The 12,986-nt window shown below is 40.4% G+C and overlaps 1 protein-coding gene across 3 annotated transcripts in view; it reads left to right on the top strand.

Annotated features, from left to right (window-relative positions):
• The window catches only part of trappc9 (trafficking protein particle complex subunit 9), a 199,874-nt gene that overhangs the window by 52,248 nt on the left and 134,640 nt on the right, over nt 1-12,986 (top strand). For all 3 annotated transcript variants that reach the window (XM_019258520.2, XM_019258505.2, XM_019258513.2), the window contains one exon: nt 5,811-5,974. In XM_019258520.2, the coding sequence (XP_019114065.1) occupies nt 5,811-5,974 (164 nt within the window). The remainder of the gene's footprint in view (nt 1-5,810; nt 5,975-12,986) is intronic.

Here is a 12,986-nt window from a genome sequence, read left to right as displayed (position 1 = left end):
CCTAAAAAACACACATCAGCCTGTTGGACTGTTACTATCTTAATAAGCCACATCTTGTGGAATAATCCATGAAAATGAAAAGGTGTTCAGGAGTTTCTCACCGTGGTAGAGATGTGCTGAGCTGCAGACGAGGAAGGGAGGGAATGACCTCAACCAAACAGCCACTGGTCTTCACACCTGCCAGGCCCTCCAACAGGCAGTCACTGGTGACACCGAACACTGATGGTGGTAAACCTGGGAAACATGGAAAGAGGAAGTGAGCCAGAAGTTAAGATCAAGGCTGAAATTTGTTTTTCTAATACAACAGAATGCTGCAGACTGCTTTGTCTTATGTGCAAATACAGAGTAAGGCTGGATTCAGACAAAATCCAGAGCTGTGGCGAAAACTCAGTGGGGGATGTGATGTTGGCTGCAGCAGTGTGGGCCGCAGGGGGGGTCAATCAGGTCAAACCTGTCCACAGTCAGCATGAAATGTCATTGAAACTGAGATTCCAGGTGGATTCATGAACTATGATATTCTACCTGTCGCTCCTGGCTTTATTTATTCCATGTACCATGAAGAAGTTTTCTTTGGTTTGTGTCTGATGGTTTGACAGCGATGGGAGAGTAAGCATTGGTTGAGAGACATGGACAGTGAATGAGAGTGAAGGAGCGCCGGCATCGAAAAAAGCCAGTTAATCAGTGAAATTTCCTGATTATTCGCAGCGTTTCCTTTCAGCACAAATAGTAACCCCCAGCTGCGTTTCGCCGCAGCGCCTGATTGTGTCTGATTACGGCATAATGGCAAAGGTTTTCAGCTGGACTCACCATTGACAGTGATGTTGCCAGCTGTGCGCGGACGCCAACCAGAGTGACGGGGTACAGGCCAGACTCTGCGGCAGGGACAGTCGGCAGGCAGGGATTCAAACTCCACACCAGAGGTCAGTAAACCCTGAAAAACAAGAAAAGACAGGATGGGGTGTTATCATACATTTATTAAAGCATAAGGAAACAGATGTAAAACCTAATTAAAAACAAAATTAAAACTTCTTGGTAAATGATGGCATGAATAGCAGAGTGAAAAGATAATAAAATGTGAGACCACACAAATATTTAATGCATTTTTTGTTAGAGCTAATATAAAATAGGTCCATAACTATAAAATGTTTCTTTAAAATTAATGAGAAAAGTTTCTTTTACACCACTAAGTCTGGTTCAGCAAGAACGAAATGTAAAAAATTCTACTTTCTAAATGGAAATACTCATCACAGCTTGTTTAACTTGTTTTTTACCGATTTGTCAAAGAAAAAACACAAAAAAAGTAATATAATTCCAAAACCAAAACATTCAAAAAATAATCAAATCTCTCAGCTCTCGTTTGACTCTTGTACACTCTTTCTGGCCCCTGGAGTGATGTGCAGCTGTCTGATTCTCCCATAACGTTCAGTGTGAAGTATCTCTCAAACTGTTTCATGCGATTCATCATCTTAATCTACCCATGGTGTCCCGAGATTAAATATCTGTCAGCATGAGCGCGTTTCCATTGGAGAAAATTGCTCTCCATGGGAAATGGCCACTTGAGCCATGTGTGTCTTAGAAGTGATTGAAAAGTCCAACGCTCGAAACACAAAAGGAGGAGGGATAAGATGGGTTTCAAATCCATCACTAGTGTTGAACAGCCAGAATGTCCCATGCTGTCTTTTTCATGCACTGGGAAATCATGAACTGTCTGCCCAACAGAATTTGAGGCAATAAAGGTAGCTTTGTAGTGAATTTAAACCAACTCAAAGGACAATTCAGGTTTCTTACAACTTGGGTCATGTTATCGCAGTTTTGCTCATCATTTCTATCCCTCATGATAACATTGTACTAACCAAAAGTATGACTGAAAGGAAAGCAAAAAACTGAAAATAATAGTAAAATAAAATAAAAGTTGGAATAAATGGGAATTATTGTAAGAAGGACCTCATTTCTGACCTCAAACAATTGAGACGTCCCGAAAGAGCGAACAAGACAGTCTTATTGACACTCTGCAGTGATGTAACCATCTTTCACCAGAACCATATTTAAAAAAAAGGACAAAAGCAATGCTCCGGGTCATGAACAGCACTGGCAAATTCAATGTTTTCACACTTAAATGGAGCTGGTTTTCACCCTCCTGCCACTGTCTCATCGGAGCTCTAAAGGTCTACATAGAGAGATGCTGTGGTACAATAAGAGAAAACATTAAGTTTTGTGATGCCCTTTTAAAAGATATCATCATGAACTACTATTGCAACTTTAGTTGAATGAAGTTCCTGAGTGGTACGTCATCAATAATTACTGTGACATTTGTCACCTATTTAAACAATCCGAATGCTACAGGCAGTCCAGTGACATTACGTGGATGCCAACACAGAGGCTTCCAGTAAAAAAACAAAAAAACATAGTAGGGTCATCCACCAACAAATTAGACCTGACTGCAACATGATATAATCCAGCAAGGTGTTGCGGCTGCCTATCAAATAACTGCAAGCGCACATTCCTGGAGGATTACCCAGTAACGTGAATGGTGTATTTCTACTGGTTACTGATAAAATATTGCTGCCGCCAACTTTCCAGAGTTGTTAATATGATGTGTGTTTATGCAGTTTGGTAACACCAACAGTGTTTGAACAACAGGCTAACTTTATCATTCCAACAAGCTTACATTATCAATGGATATTTAAGAAAGTTTGCATCCACATTAGGTCTGGATATCTTTACTGCATTTGATGCTTTTTGTATCCACATCTAGAAAAAACTGTGAATATGATTACAACAACATGATAAAGCACCTCGTCTAGCATGGATGAAACTTCAAGGTGGACAGCCGCACTGTGTTTGCAAAGGAAAAAACAAGCGGAATAAAGTACTCTGTTGATGTGAGCATCATTTCATTATCCAAATGTATTTAGAGGTGGTAGTGTAATTTATTTAAATGATACTCATCGTTAATCCACATGTAATAAATTGATTTAATGGGACCTCTGCAGTTACTTGCTCGTGTTAGGACCTTTTGGACTTCAATAAGTGAAACACATGCTCAGTTGAACCGAGGTCATGTGACTGTGTGTGTGTGTGGACAAGACAAGAACATTGCACTGTTTGGCCATAAAAAATATAAAAGGGCAACGAGTCCTACACTGTTCACCCACAATTGATGTGAACACCCTCAAACCACCCTTAAAGCTGAAAGTCAGCACTTTAACCTCATAGTCATTATTTCATTTCACACCCATTGTGCTGGAGTACAGAGCCAAAACAATGAAAAATGTGTCGCTGTCCTGCTACTCACAGACTGCACTCTACTCATGTGAACGATGCAGGAGAGAGAGTGTGTGTGAAGTGGTTTAAATATCAGGTTTCTTCTTATTTATTTGTCACCTTACTAGATATTAATTGGCTTGCATTCAGGTATCTTTCTGATTAAGAACAAGTACCAGCTATTTTATGTTATAGTTATTCTACAGTAGCCCTCTTGTAATCTTGTAGGAACTCTAGTTCATCCCATTTCATACAGACTAGCAGTGACACACTTGCTTAAAACTCAGGTCAGGACCACATTTTATGGATCCAGCCCTTTAAACCAGACTTTCTAGTGCTCTCTCTAATATTATTCCCAAAATGTAGCTTAACTGTAGCCATAAAAATAAACCTCAAAAAACTAAAAATGATATGCTATTTAAAAGTTACAGCTTTTTGAGATTTAAAAAGAAGTTTTAAAACAAGCCACAGGTGTTTTATGAATCAATACATTGCCGGTGGCAAAACTTACAATTATCTTTAGAATGGATATGAATATATAAATGCTTTTGATTTAGAAGTGGCGACGGGTAATTTGAACAAGTATTGAACATTTCAACCAAACGCTGTTCAAGCTCTTGTACATTCAAGCACCTAAAATGCACAACAAAGCCAACACAACACACTGGAAGTGGATGTTGATATTTGTAATGGAGCATTTTTCCATATGTCAGAAATGGTTGCAGTCTCTGGGAGTAGCAGGAGAATTTATTTTCATGTAGATCCCGTAACCTGAAATGACATTTTGGATGCGGTAAATCTAACAAACATAAGAGGAGAAATTATGGGTTAAATTACTACTAGAAAATAACAGGTAAAGCACCCTGTCGGAGTGCTGTAAATCATTCTGACAGTGGAGCTGCTGCAAAATCCACTATTTAGGTCATGCCTGTAAGTACAGCACTTCAGCAGCTTTTGATGTGGAAAATCTTTTTATTCGAGTACTGTAGCAGATACATGAAGCAAATAGAATACAAATCTAATATGTGGTCTCTCTTGGGTACTTTCACTGAGTCCGTAGGAAGACCTTTAGCTTTGACTTCAGTCGCAAAGGTGCCTCATTGACTTCGCAGATATCTTCTTGCCTCCAGCGGAAAAAGCTGCAGTTGTTACAGCTTCTGTTTTTCACTTTACTGACATCAGCATTAACATCAGCTTTAGTTATTTATAACATTCTTAAAAGCTCAGAGCCATGTTTTATAAAACAAGTCTAGGAAAGGAGGGGAAGTATCTGCTAAAATGCAAACAATACAGTACGTGTCGCTGATATAGTTGCAACAACATTTGTTTTTTCAGTTTCAAAAGGTTTTCCATCATTGCTCCATTACAAGTTTCAAAATATATCTGAAATGTCAGTGAGAGTTATATTTGTGCTGACTCGCTGTCAAGGAAAAAAAAAGCATATTGAGTTTATGATGAGTGGCATTGTAATTCTTGCCTCAGGCAGATTGTTTGTTGCATATTAAAGTTATAATATTGAACATGTGCATGTATAATCAGGCATCATAAACACCCACAGTGATCCTTTCTTGTATATTCCCTTTTGCTCCAGTATTTCCATTACTTACAAAACACAGATGCCATTGCTATTTAAAAGTTGCGAGTGTTTTGCTTTTGACCGCTGAAAACTTTGCTATAATGCTACTGACTCACACTATAAGACACACAGTTTGAACACAGTTTACCGCTTTATGTGAGTCGCTGTCTTACCTGGTATGATTTGGTGACACCTATCTACAAATGGACATACGTTTCCACATGTTAAACAATTTAAAGAGACCCCAAAATTAAATATACAGTTTTTTTCCTCCAGTTTATCCATCTAGATTGTTCTGGTGTGAGCTGCCATTTGCCTTCTCCTCACTATAATAGAACTAGATGGCTTGTGGTGCTCAAAGCACCCAAAAAAACCCCAAACTAAACTGTTAGCAGTTTCACGTTAGATCCATTTTCTTTTTCTACCAACAGTATCAGCGCAGGATGTACACACTAATGGGCGCCCTCCAGCAACTGAGCTGTAACATTAGCTAGCTCAGCATAAGCCATGAGGAGATGGAAAGATGTAGTTCAGTCGAAAGAAAATAGTTCCTACTTGACACGTCTCACAACAAGTAACCGGGTCATGAATTTAAAAAAAAAGAGACATTGCTGTTGAGTTTTTTTAAATGTGCTTTTCTTGCGCTTTGAGCGCCTTAAGTGGATATAAGTTCCATTATATTCCAGAGAACGCAGAGATCTCACCAAACTCACACCAAAACAATGTACATGGACAAATAACACTACACGTGAGAACTGTCCCTTTAACTAAAACCCAAATGAGGTTTTATGGAAAAACCCACAAATTATCTAAAGCAGCACTAAGGTCTCTGCAGTACTCCAACTGCGAGAAAAAAGGAAATCAACAAATGTCGTTCCAGCTCATTAAATCCCAAGGGAATAAAAGCAAGAAAATGAGTACATTTTTACTCATCATTGAAGTTCTCCCTCCCTCCATAACCCCTTAACAGGTCAGCCCACACGCCTTCGCCCATGACCAAAGAGGAACTGTCCAGCACTGTGTCCGTCCAGCTTTTCAATGGAGAGACACAGCAGCTAACCATCACCTTGGATAACATTGGATCCGAGGACATCGAGAGTCTGGAGCTCACCTCTAAGATTGTCAGCACCAAAGGTTAGTACCTCTATCAAGATGAGTAAAGCCATTTCTTTTCATTCTACGTATCTTGGATGTTTATGTCTAAAGAAACAGGTACAAGAAGAAGACAGCAATGGCGATATGAACAATTTTGTAGTATTGAGATTATTGATGCGTGTACATGTCGTATTTGTTATCATGCTGTTTTAATCAGGATGGCTTTTGATGTTCTTTATCACCCACTGAGTTTCTGCTGCAGCCTCTTGCAGTCCCCGAGTCCGCAGTGCAACAGAGGTCACTACCTATTGTCTTTGGTTCTACATCTTTCATGCCCCGTGGCTTTTCACTTCGGGTTCCATCTCTTTGTTCAACACCTGCTCAGGTCCTCAGATCTCTGCAGTGCGCTCACCCGGCTTCACTCCGACTGTCTGTCTCTGCTTCTCCCTTTTTTGCTTTTTTGTCTTTGTCTGACTGTCTGTCTGGAAAAAAGGCTACATTATTAAAATAGGCAGCAACATTTCAAAACATCACACTCTGTTTATACTCTTGCCATGTCTGACCAGAGCTACCTGTGGTCAGCAGGCCACAGAAGCATAAATGGTAATTCAAGTACAAAATGGAACTATTCAATACGTCTGAGAAGAGAGCAGTTGTCATGCAGCATTACTGTCATGTAGAGGTTGTATACTACCTCTCTACTTTAACCCTCAGTGATTTATTTGTCATGTATGTCACGAACGATTCTAAATACTGACATGTAATTATTTTCATACAGTATATTTACATTTATGTCAGTTTAAAGGGTAATCAATGCTCCTCTCTTACTTCTGGTACCAGCTCTACTAGTAGTCACCAATTAACCCATTGAACCTGCATGTCTTTGGATTGTGGGAGGCAGCCGGAGTACCCGGAGAGAACCCACACAGACGGTGCTAACCACTGCACCACCATGCTGCCCATTATACATAAATGTAATAAATTTAAATTTTAGTTAAGTTTCAACTATGTGGGACATTTTACAAATAAACTCATCAGTGCTCTCAGGTGGACAAACTATGTAACGGTGACACTAAATCAACTCTAACATATCTTTTTTTTACTTATTACAGTACTTATTGATTTCCAGTCAGGGGTATTTGAATCCCAGGACGTACCTCTGCACACATCAGGGGTAAATGGAATTATTGCAGAGTATCTCAGCTGGTAGAAATTTTGATTTGATTGAAAAATCTATGAAAGAAAAAAAAATCATGGTGTCAATTAAATACCAAAACGATTTCAATCAATCAAATAAATAGACTTTTAAAAACATGATGGATGGTATCAGTCAAGGGGGACGTGAACTCATCTGATCATCTAATCATAAAGCAATGCTTTTGGAGATTTCACCTGAATCATTCACTTTAGTATGAGTCCAGTGTTTTTCTATAAGATTATACCTCTCTTTTGGAAACAGTTATCTTCACAGTGTCACATTGATTTTGTTTAATGACCTCTGCTTTATCCTTTTTTCCCCTGACTTGCGTAAGTGAAGTCTGACGATTTTTTTTTTTCTCTACTCTACCCTATTTGTCACAAACCATCTTTGGCTTTTGACCTGCTATTCTTAAACCATACCCGATTGGACCATACTGAGAAAATAACACTCCATAGTGGTGTTTGATCACACGGTGATAAGCAGAGCAGGAGGTGCCGGGAGGAAGTATATATGGAATTGATCTGACATTTCCAGAATGGCACCATGGTTCTGTGTTTAATTGAAGACTAGGCTACACTAACGTGTCCTCCGTCCACAGGTTACTACCCATAGATCTTGTCTTATCAGGTGGTTTCTGGCAGTCTGTCTAGTTGTACATTTTTCGTGGTGTTTACAAGCACTTTTTTTATTTTGTAGAGGCAGGAACAATCTTTGTTGACCAGTCCTGTTGTAGATTTGATAGTCCAGTGACAGTGTAGTGAGAGAAGTAGAAGCCCAATCGAGCCCCTGTTCTATAAGAATGAGCCTGCCAGTGGTAACTAGTGCAGGACTGTAATTAAAACAGACTATTTGAAGACACTCATCCAGTGACTAACCGTCTACCTCTGAGAGCCTCCCTGCTTCTCACATACCCTGCTCCCTGCTGGCTGGACTCCAAGGTACGATGTAGTCTCACCAGTTAACAAGAGTTCTCTTTGAAATGGAACTGTTGTTGTGGTTGTTGGAAATGATTTAGGCTGCAAATATAGTTTTGCCTCCAAGGGAATGTTATTTTCAGAGTTGGATGAACAAGTAAAAAGAACTGACTTTTCTAGTCCCGAATTAGAAAAACGCCATCTGTAGTCTTGCTCAAAGACTTTAAAGTTAAAAGAATTTGCTTTTTTTTAAAAAAAAATGTATATATAGTTATAGTAGACTTTACCTTACACTATAAACTTTATTGAATTCATACAAACACAAGCAAGCAAGAAGCAAATAGTCACATGCAGAACATAAATATAACATCTGAATTTCAAATTTAAACTTAATTTAATTTAAACTATTTAATTAATATACTGTATGTTTTTTTTTAAAAACACTGCAGTGACTGATTGTTTTCCAGGTATTAGTCAGACACCATGTACCTCCATGGAAACGGAGATGGAAATAGCGAGCAATTTTTTTATTTAGAGAGCAATTTTCCCACAATATGAATACAGTTTGATTATATATTACATTTCATCCGGTAATTGTAATTTGCAATATTATATTCAAGGGTGTGCTTTACCGTCATTAGTAGCACTTCAGTGGTGTTTACAGACCTGACTCCATCACTGACGTGCCAATAATGACGGTAAAGCACACCCTCTCGTGTAATATTGCTTAATTTAATACTCTAACTCAGTAGTTTCAGGAAAATGTGGATGAAAGGTTTTTTTTAAACGCGATTTCATACTAATTAAAATTCAACAACTAAGTGTTGACTTCAATTCAGTAAAAGTAAAAAAAACTTTGTTAAAACCAATAATAAATAAACAAAACTACTTGTTTCTTTCCTTTTCCCCTATGCTTTTTTCGCAACCAGCTGCAAGCCTGGTTGAAGGCCAAAGGTCAAAAAGTCAAATTCTTATGAAGAGGAAAAATACATTTTTTTTTCAGTTGTAGCAGATAAAACCGTCCAAAAGAGAAACCACCTACAAAGCTTTTCCTTTGTCACTTTCTTGTTCACGTCTTCTGAATGAATCATCATCGTCTTCATCCTTGTTTTCAAGCTTCAGCTCTTGGTTTTCTGCGTTATCTTTTTTTTTTTTTTTCAGTCCTTCCGGGCTGCCCTCTTCTCTCCTTCAAATCCTTATCTTCTCCACTTTCAGGGAATAACTCAGTCCCTTTATATTCCTCTGGTTCCCTTTCTTATTTTCCTCGTTCTGTCATCTCTGTTGAGAGCAGGGTTTCCTATTCAGGGCACAGGAGTGACCAGTACCATTGTTCTTTTGAAGCCTAGAAAAATTGAAAATTCAATTCTTCATGTACTTTGTTCTAGCCCCTTTAGCTCATAATATGACTATATTTAGTCCCCACAGTGAGAGAAAAATAAGAAGTCGGAAGGAAGATGGCCAGCTGTGCTCCTTTTCCCTGTTCTGGTCCTCTCTTTGGCTTCTTCGAAGCTCAACCCCTCCTACTAAAAATCCAAATGGTGGGCAAATTAAAAAAAGAAAGTAATTAGTCTGACACAGATACATACAATACAGTGATCCCGTTGAAAAAAGATCATATTAGCAGTCTATTTGTTAACATTAAAATAACTTTTTTTCTTGCCTCTCTCTGTTGTTCTTGTCCTTGAGAGAACTTAGCAGCAGCGTCTGGAAGCTACGATAATGTTGTTATCAGTATAGCTATCAGTCTGGGTATCTCAACCTTTGCAGTCGTGATTGTTTTAGCTAATTTGGATCACAGAAACTCTCCAAACTTTTTGATGCACGCGGAAAGAGTCTTAGTACAATTGTGACAAACTTAAATGTAGCTTCATCATTATAGATCACATGCATATATGAACGTGAGGACATGCTTTAAGCATCGGCTTCTTTCAAATCGCTCTTGTTTCAGTCGTGTCTTATCTATGCTGGACAAAACACAACTGGTGATATACATAATGAGTCCCCCAAGTTGTCTCTGCTCATCTCCACCCTCACCCCGCGCCGTCTGCTTTATTTCAGCTAATTGTAGCACAGTGACCACAGTCCAGAGCCACTTCTTTTCCACGCAGCCATCTCCTCGGGTGTACTCTGGCAGCAGGCTTCATTACGGTACAAAGAAAGAAACCTCTGTAAGCAATTAGGTATACCACATCTGAGCTGAGAGACCTTTGAAGGCCATTTTAATGTCAGATCAGCTTCCGTCTGGAGTGTGTCATTTTTAAAAAAATTCAATCTGGGTTTCACTTTGTTCCTGAAGTCTGTCAGTGATGGTGTTTGATGTCGAAACTGTTTAAGAGGTTGTACTGCTCTCTCAAAACACACATTATTATAAGAAATTTCACCTCGGACATTAGCAGCTTTTGAGAATCATATTTATTTGTACAGATGGAACCTGCGGCTTCCCTCATGTCTGGAAATAATCTTAGCATTTGCATAGTTTTTACAAGTAAAGACAAACATGCCCCCTATCTCCCATGTCTCATTAAGATGTATTAGTTTACCCCTGATGAAATAGCAACCAGATTTAAAGAAAAAGGAAGAGTGTTGCATGACTTTTAGGAAGGAGTTGAGACAGGCTCTGGGTGGTCAGGAGGTGCTTCCAAACGACTGGACAACTACAGCTAATGTGATCAGGGAGACGGGTAGGAGTGTACTTGGTGTGCCATCTGGAAGGAAAGTAGATGAGGAGACTTGGTGGTGGAATGAGGAGGTGAAGGAGTGTTTATGGAGAAAGAGGTTAGCTAAGAAGAAGTGGGACACTGAGAGGACTGAAGAGAGTAGACAGGATTACAGGGAGATGCAGCATAAGGTGAGAGTTGAGGTGGCAAAGGCCAAACAAGGAGCTTACGATGACTTGTATGCTCGGTTGGACAGTAAGGAGGGAGAGACTGATCTATACAGGTTGGCAAGGCAGAGAGACAGAGATGGGAAGGACGTGCAGCAGGCTAGGATGATTAAGGATAGGGATGGAAGTGTACTGACAGGTGCCAGTAGTGTACTTTGAAGAGTTGATGAATGAGGAAAATGAGAGAGAACGAAGAGCAGAAGAGGTGACTGCTGTGGACCAGGAAGTAGCAAAGATGAAGGATGAAGTGAGGAGGGCATTGAAGAGGATGAAGAGTGGAAAGGCACTCTGTCCTGATGATATACTTGTGGAGGTTTTGACTGGGTTGTTCAACAGAATCTTAGATAGTGAGAAGATGCCAGAGGAATGGAGGAGGTGTGATGGTGCCCATTTTTAAGAACAAGGGAGATGTGCAGAGCTGCGGCAACTGCAGAGGAATAAAGCTGATGAGCCATACAATGAAGTTATGGGAAAGAGTAGTGGAAGCTAGACTAAGGGCAGGGGTGAGCATTTGTGAGCAGCAGTATGGATTCATGCCAAAAAAAAGAGTACTCCAGATGCAGGATTTGCTTTGAGGATGTTGATAGAGAAGTACAGAGAAGGTCAGAGGGAGCTGCACTGTGTCTTTGTAGATCTGGAGAAAGCTGGTGCCCAGAGAGGAACTGTGGTATTGTATGAGGAAGTATGTTAGAGCGGTGCAGGACATGTATGAGGGCTGTAAGACAGTGGTGAGGTGTGCTGTAGGCGTGACAGAGTTCAAGGTGGAGGTGGGACTGCATCAGGGATCAGCTCTGAGCCCCTTCTTGTTCGCTATGGTGATGGACAGGCTGACAGACGAGGTTAGACAGGAATCTCCATGGACTATGATGTTTGCAGATGACATTGTGATCTGTAGCGAGAGCAGGGAACAGGTGGAGGAGAAGCTAGAGAGGTGGAGGTTTGCCCTGGAAAGCAGAGGAATGAAGGTTAGCCGCAGCAAGACGGAGTACATGTGTGTGAATAAGAGGGACGCAAGTGGAAGAGTGAGGTTACAGGGAGAAGAGATAAAGGATTTTAAGTATTTAGGCTCAACAGTCCAGAGCAATGGAGAGTGTGGAAAAGAGGTGAAGAAGCGTGTGCAGGCAGGTTGGAACGGGTGGAGAAAAATGTCAGGTGTGATGTGTGATAGAAGAGTTTCAGCTAAAATAAAAGGAAAGGTGTACAAAACTGTGGTAGACCAGCGATGTTGTTTGGTCTAGAGACAGTTCCACTGAGGAAAAGACAGGAGGCAGAGCTGGAGGTAGCAGAGATGAAGATGCTGAGGTTCTCTTTGGGAGTGACCAAGATGGATAGGATCAGGAATGAGTCCATCAGAGGGACAGCACACGTTAGAGGTAAAGTCAGAGAGGCCAGACTGAGATGGTTCGGACATGTCCAGAGGAGAGATAGTGAATATATTGGTAGAAGGATGCTGAGTTATGAACTGCCAGACAGGAGGCTTAGAGGAAGACCAAAGAGGAGGTTTATGGATGCAGTGAAAGAGGACATGAAGGTAGTTGGTGTGAGAGAAGAGGATGCAGAAGACAGGGTTAGATGGAGGCAACTGATACGCCGTGGCAACCCCTGAAGGGAAAAGCCGAAAGGAGAAGAAGACTTTCTTATCCATGATGCCATCAATTTTCATTAAGTCACCTGTTCCTGAGGCTCAAATGGCACCCCACACCATAATACCACCCCGTCCATGTTTAACTGTTGGCAACAGACACTCATTTTTATATCTCTCCCCCTCCCTTCGTCCAACATACACTCTTCACTTGTTGCCAAACTGTTCAAACTTGGACTCATCAGTCCACAACACTTTATACCAATCTTCCTTTGACCACTTCTTGTGTTCTTTTGCTCATTTCAGGTGTTTCACTCTATGTTTCTCTTTCCGTAATGGTTTCTTTGCTGCTATTCTGCCAACAAGTCCTTGTTCACCCAGTTTCTGACGCACAGTTCTTGAAGACATTTGCAGCATTAGTCATTGTGGCGTTGATCTCGTCACACAGTTCTCGTGAGGTCTTTCTTCAG

The sequence above is a fragment of the Larimichthys crocea genome, chromosome XIII, assembly GCF_000972845.2.
Source record: "Larimichthys crocea isolate SSNF chromosome XIII, L_crocea_2.0, whole genome shotgun sequence".
NCBI lineage: Eukaryota > Metazoa > Chordata > Actinopteri > Sciaenidae > Larimichthys > Larimichthys crocea.
Note: the sequence above shows the minus strand (reverse complement) of the source record. Positions and strands in the feature narration are given on the sequence as shown.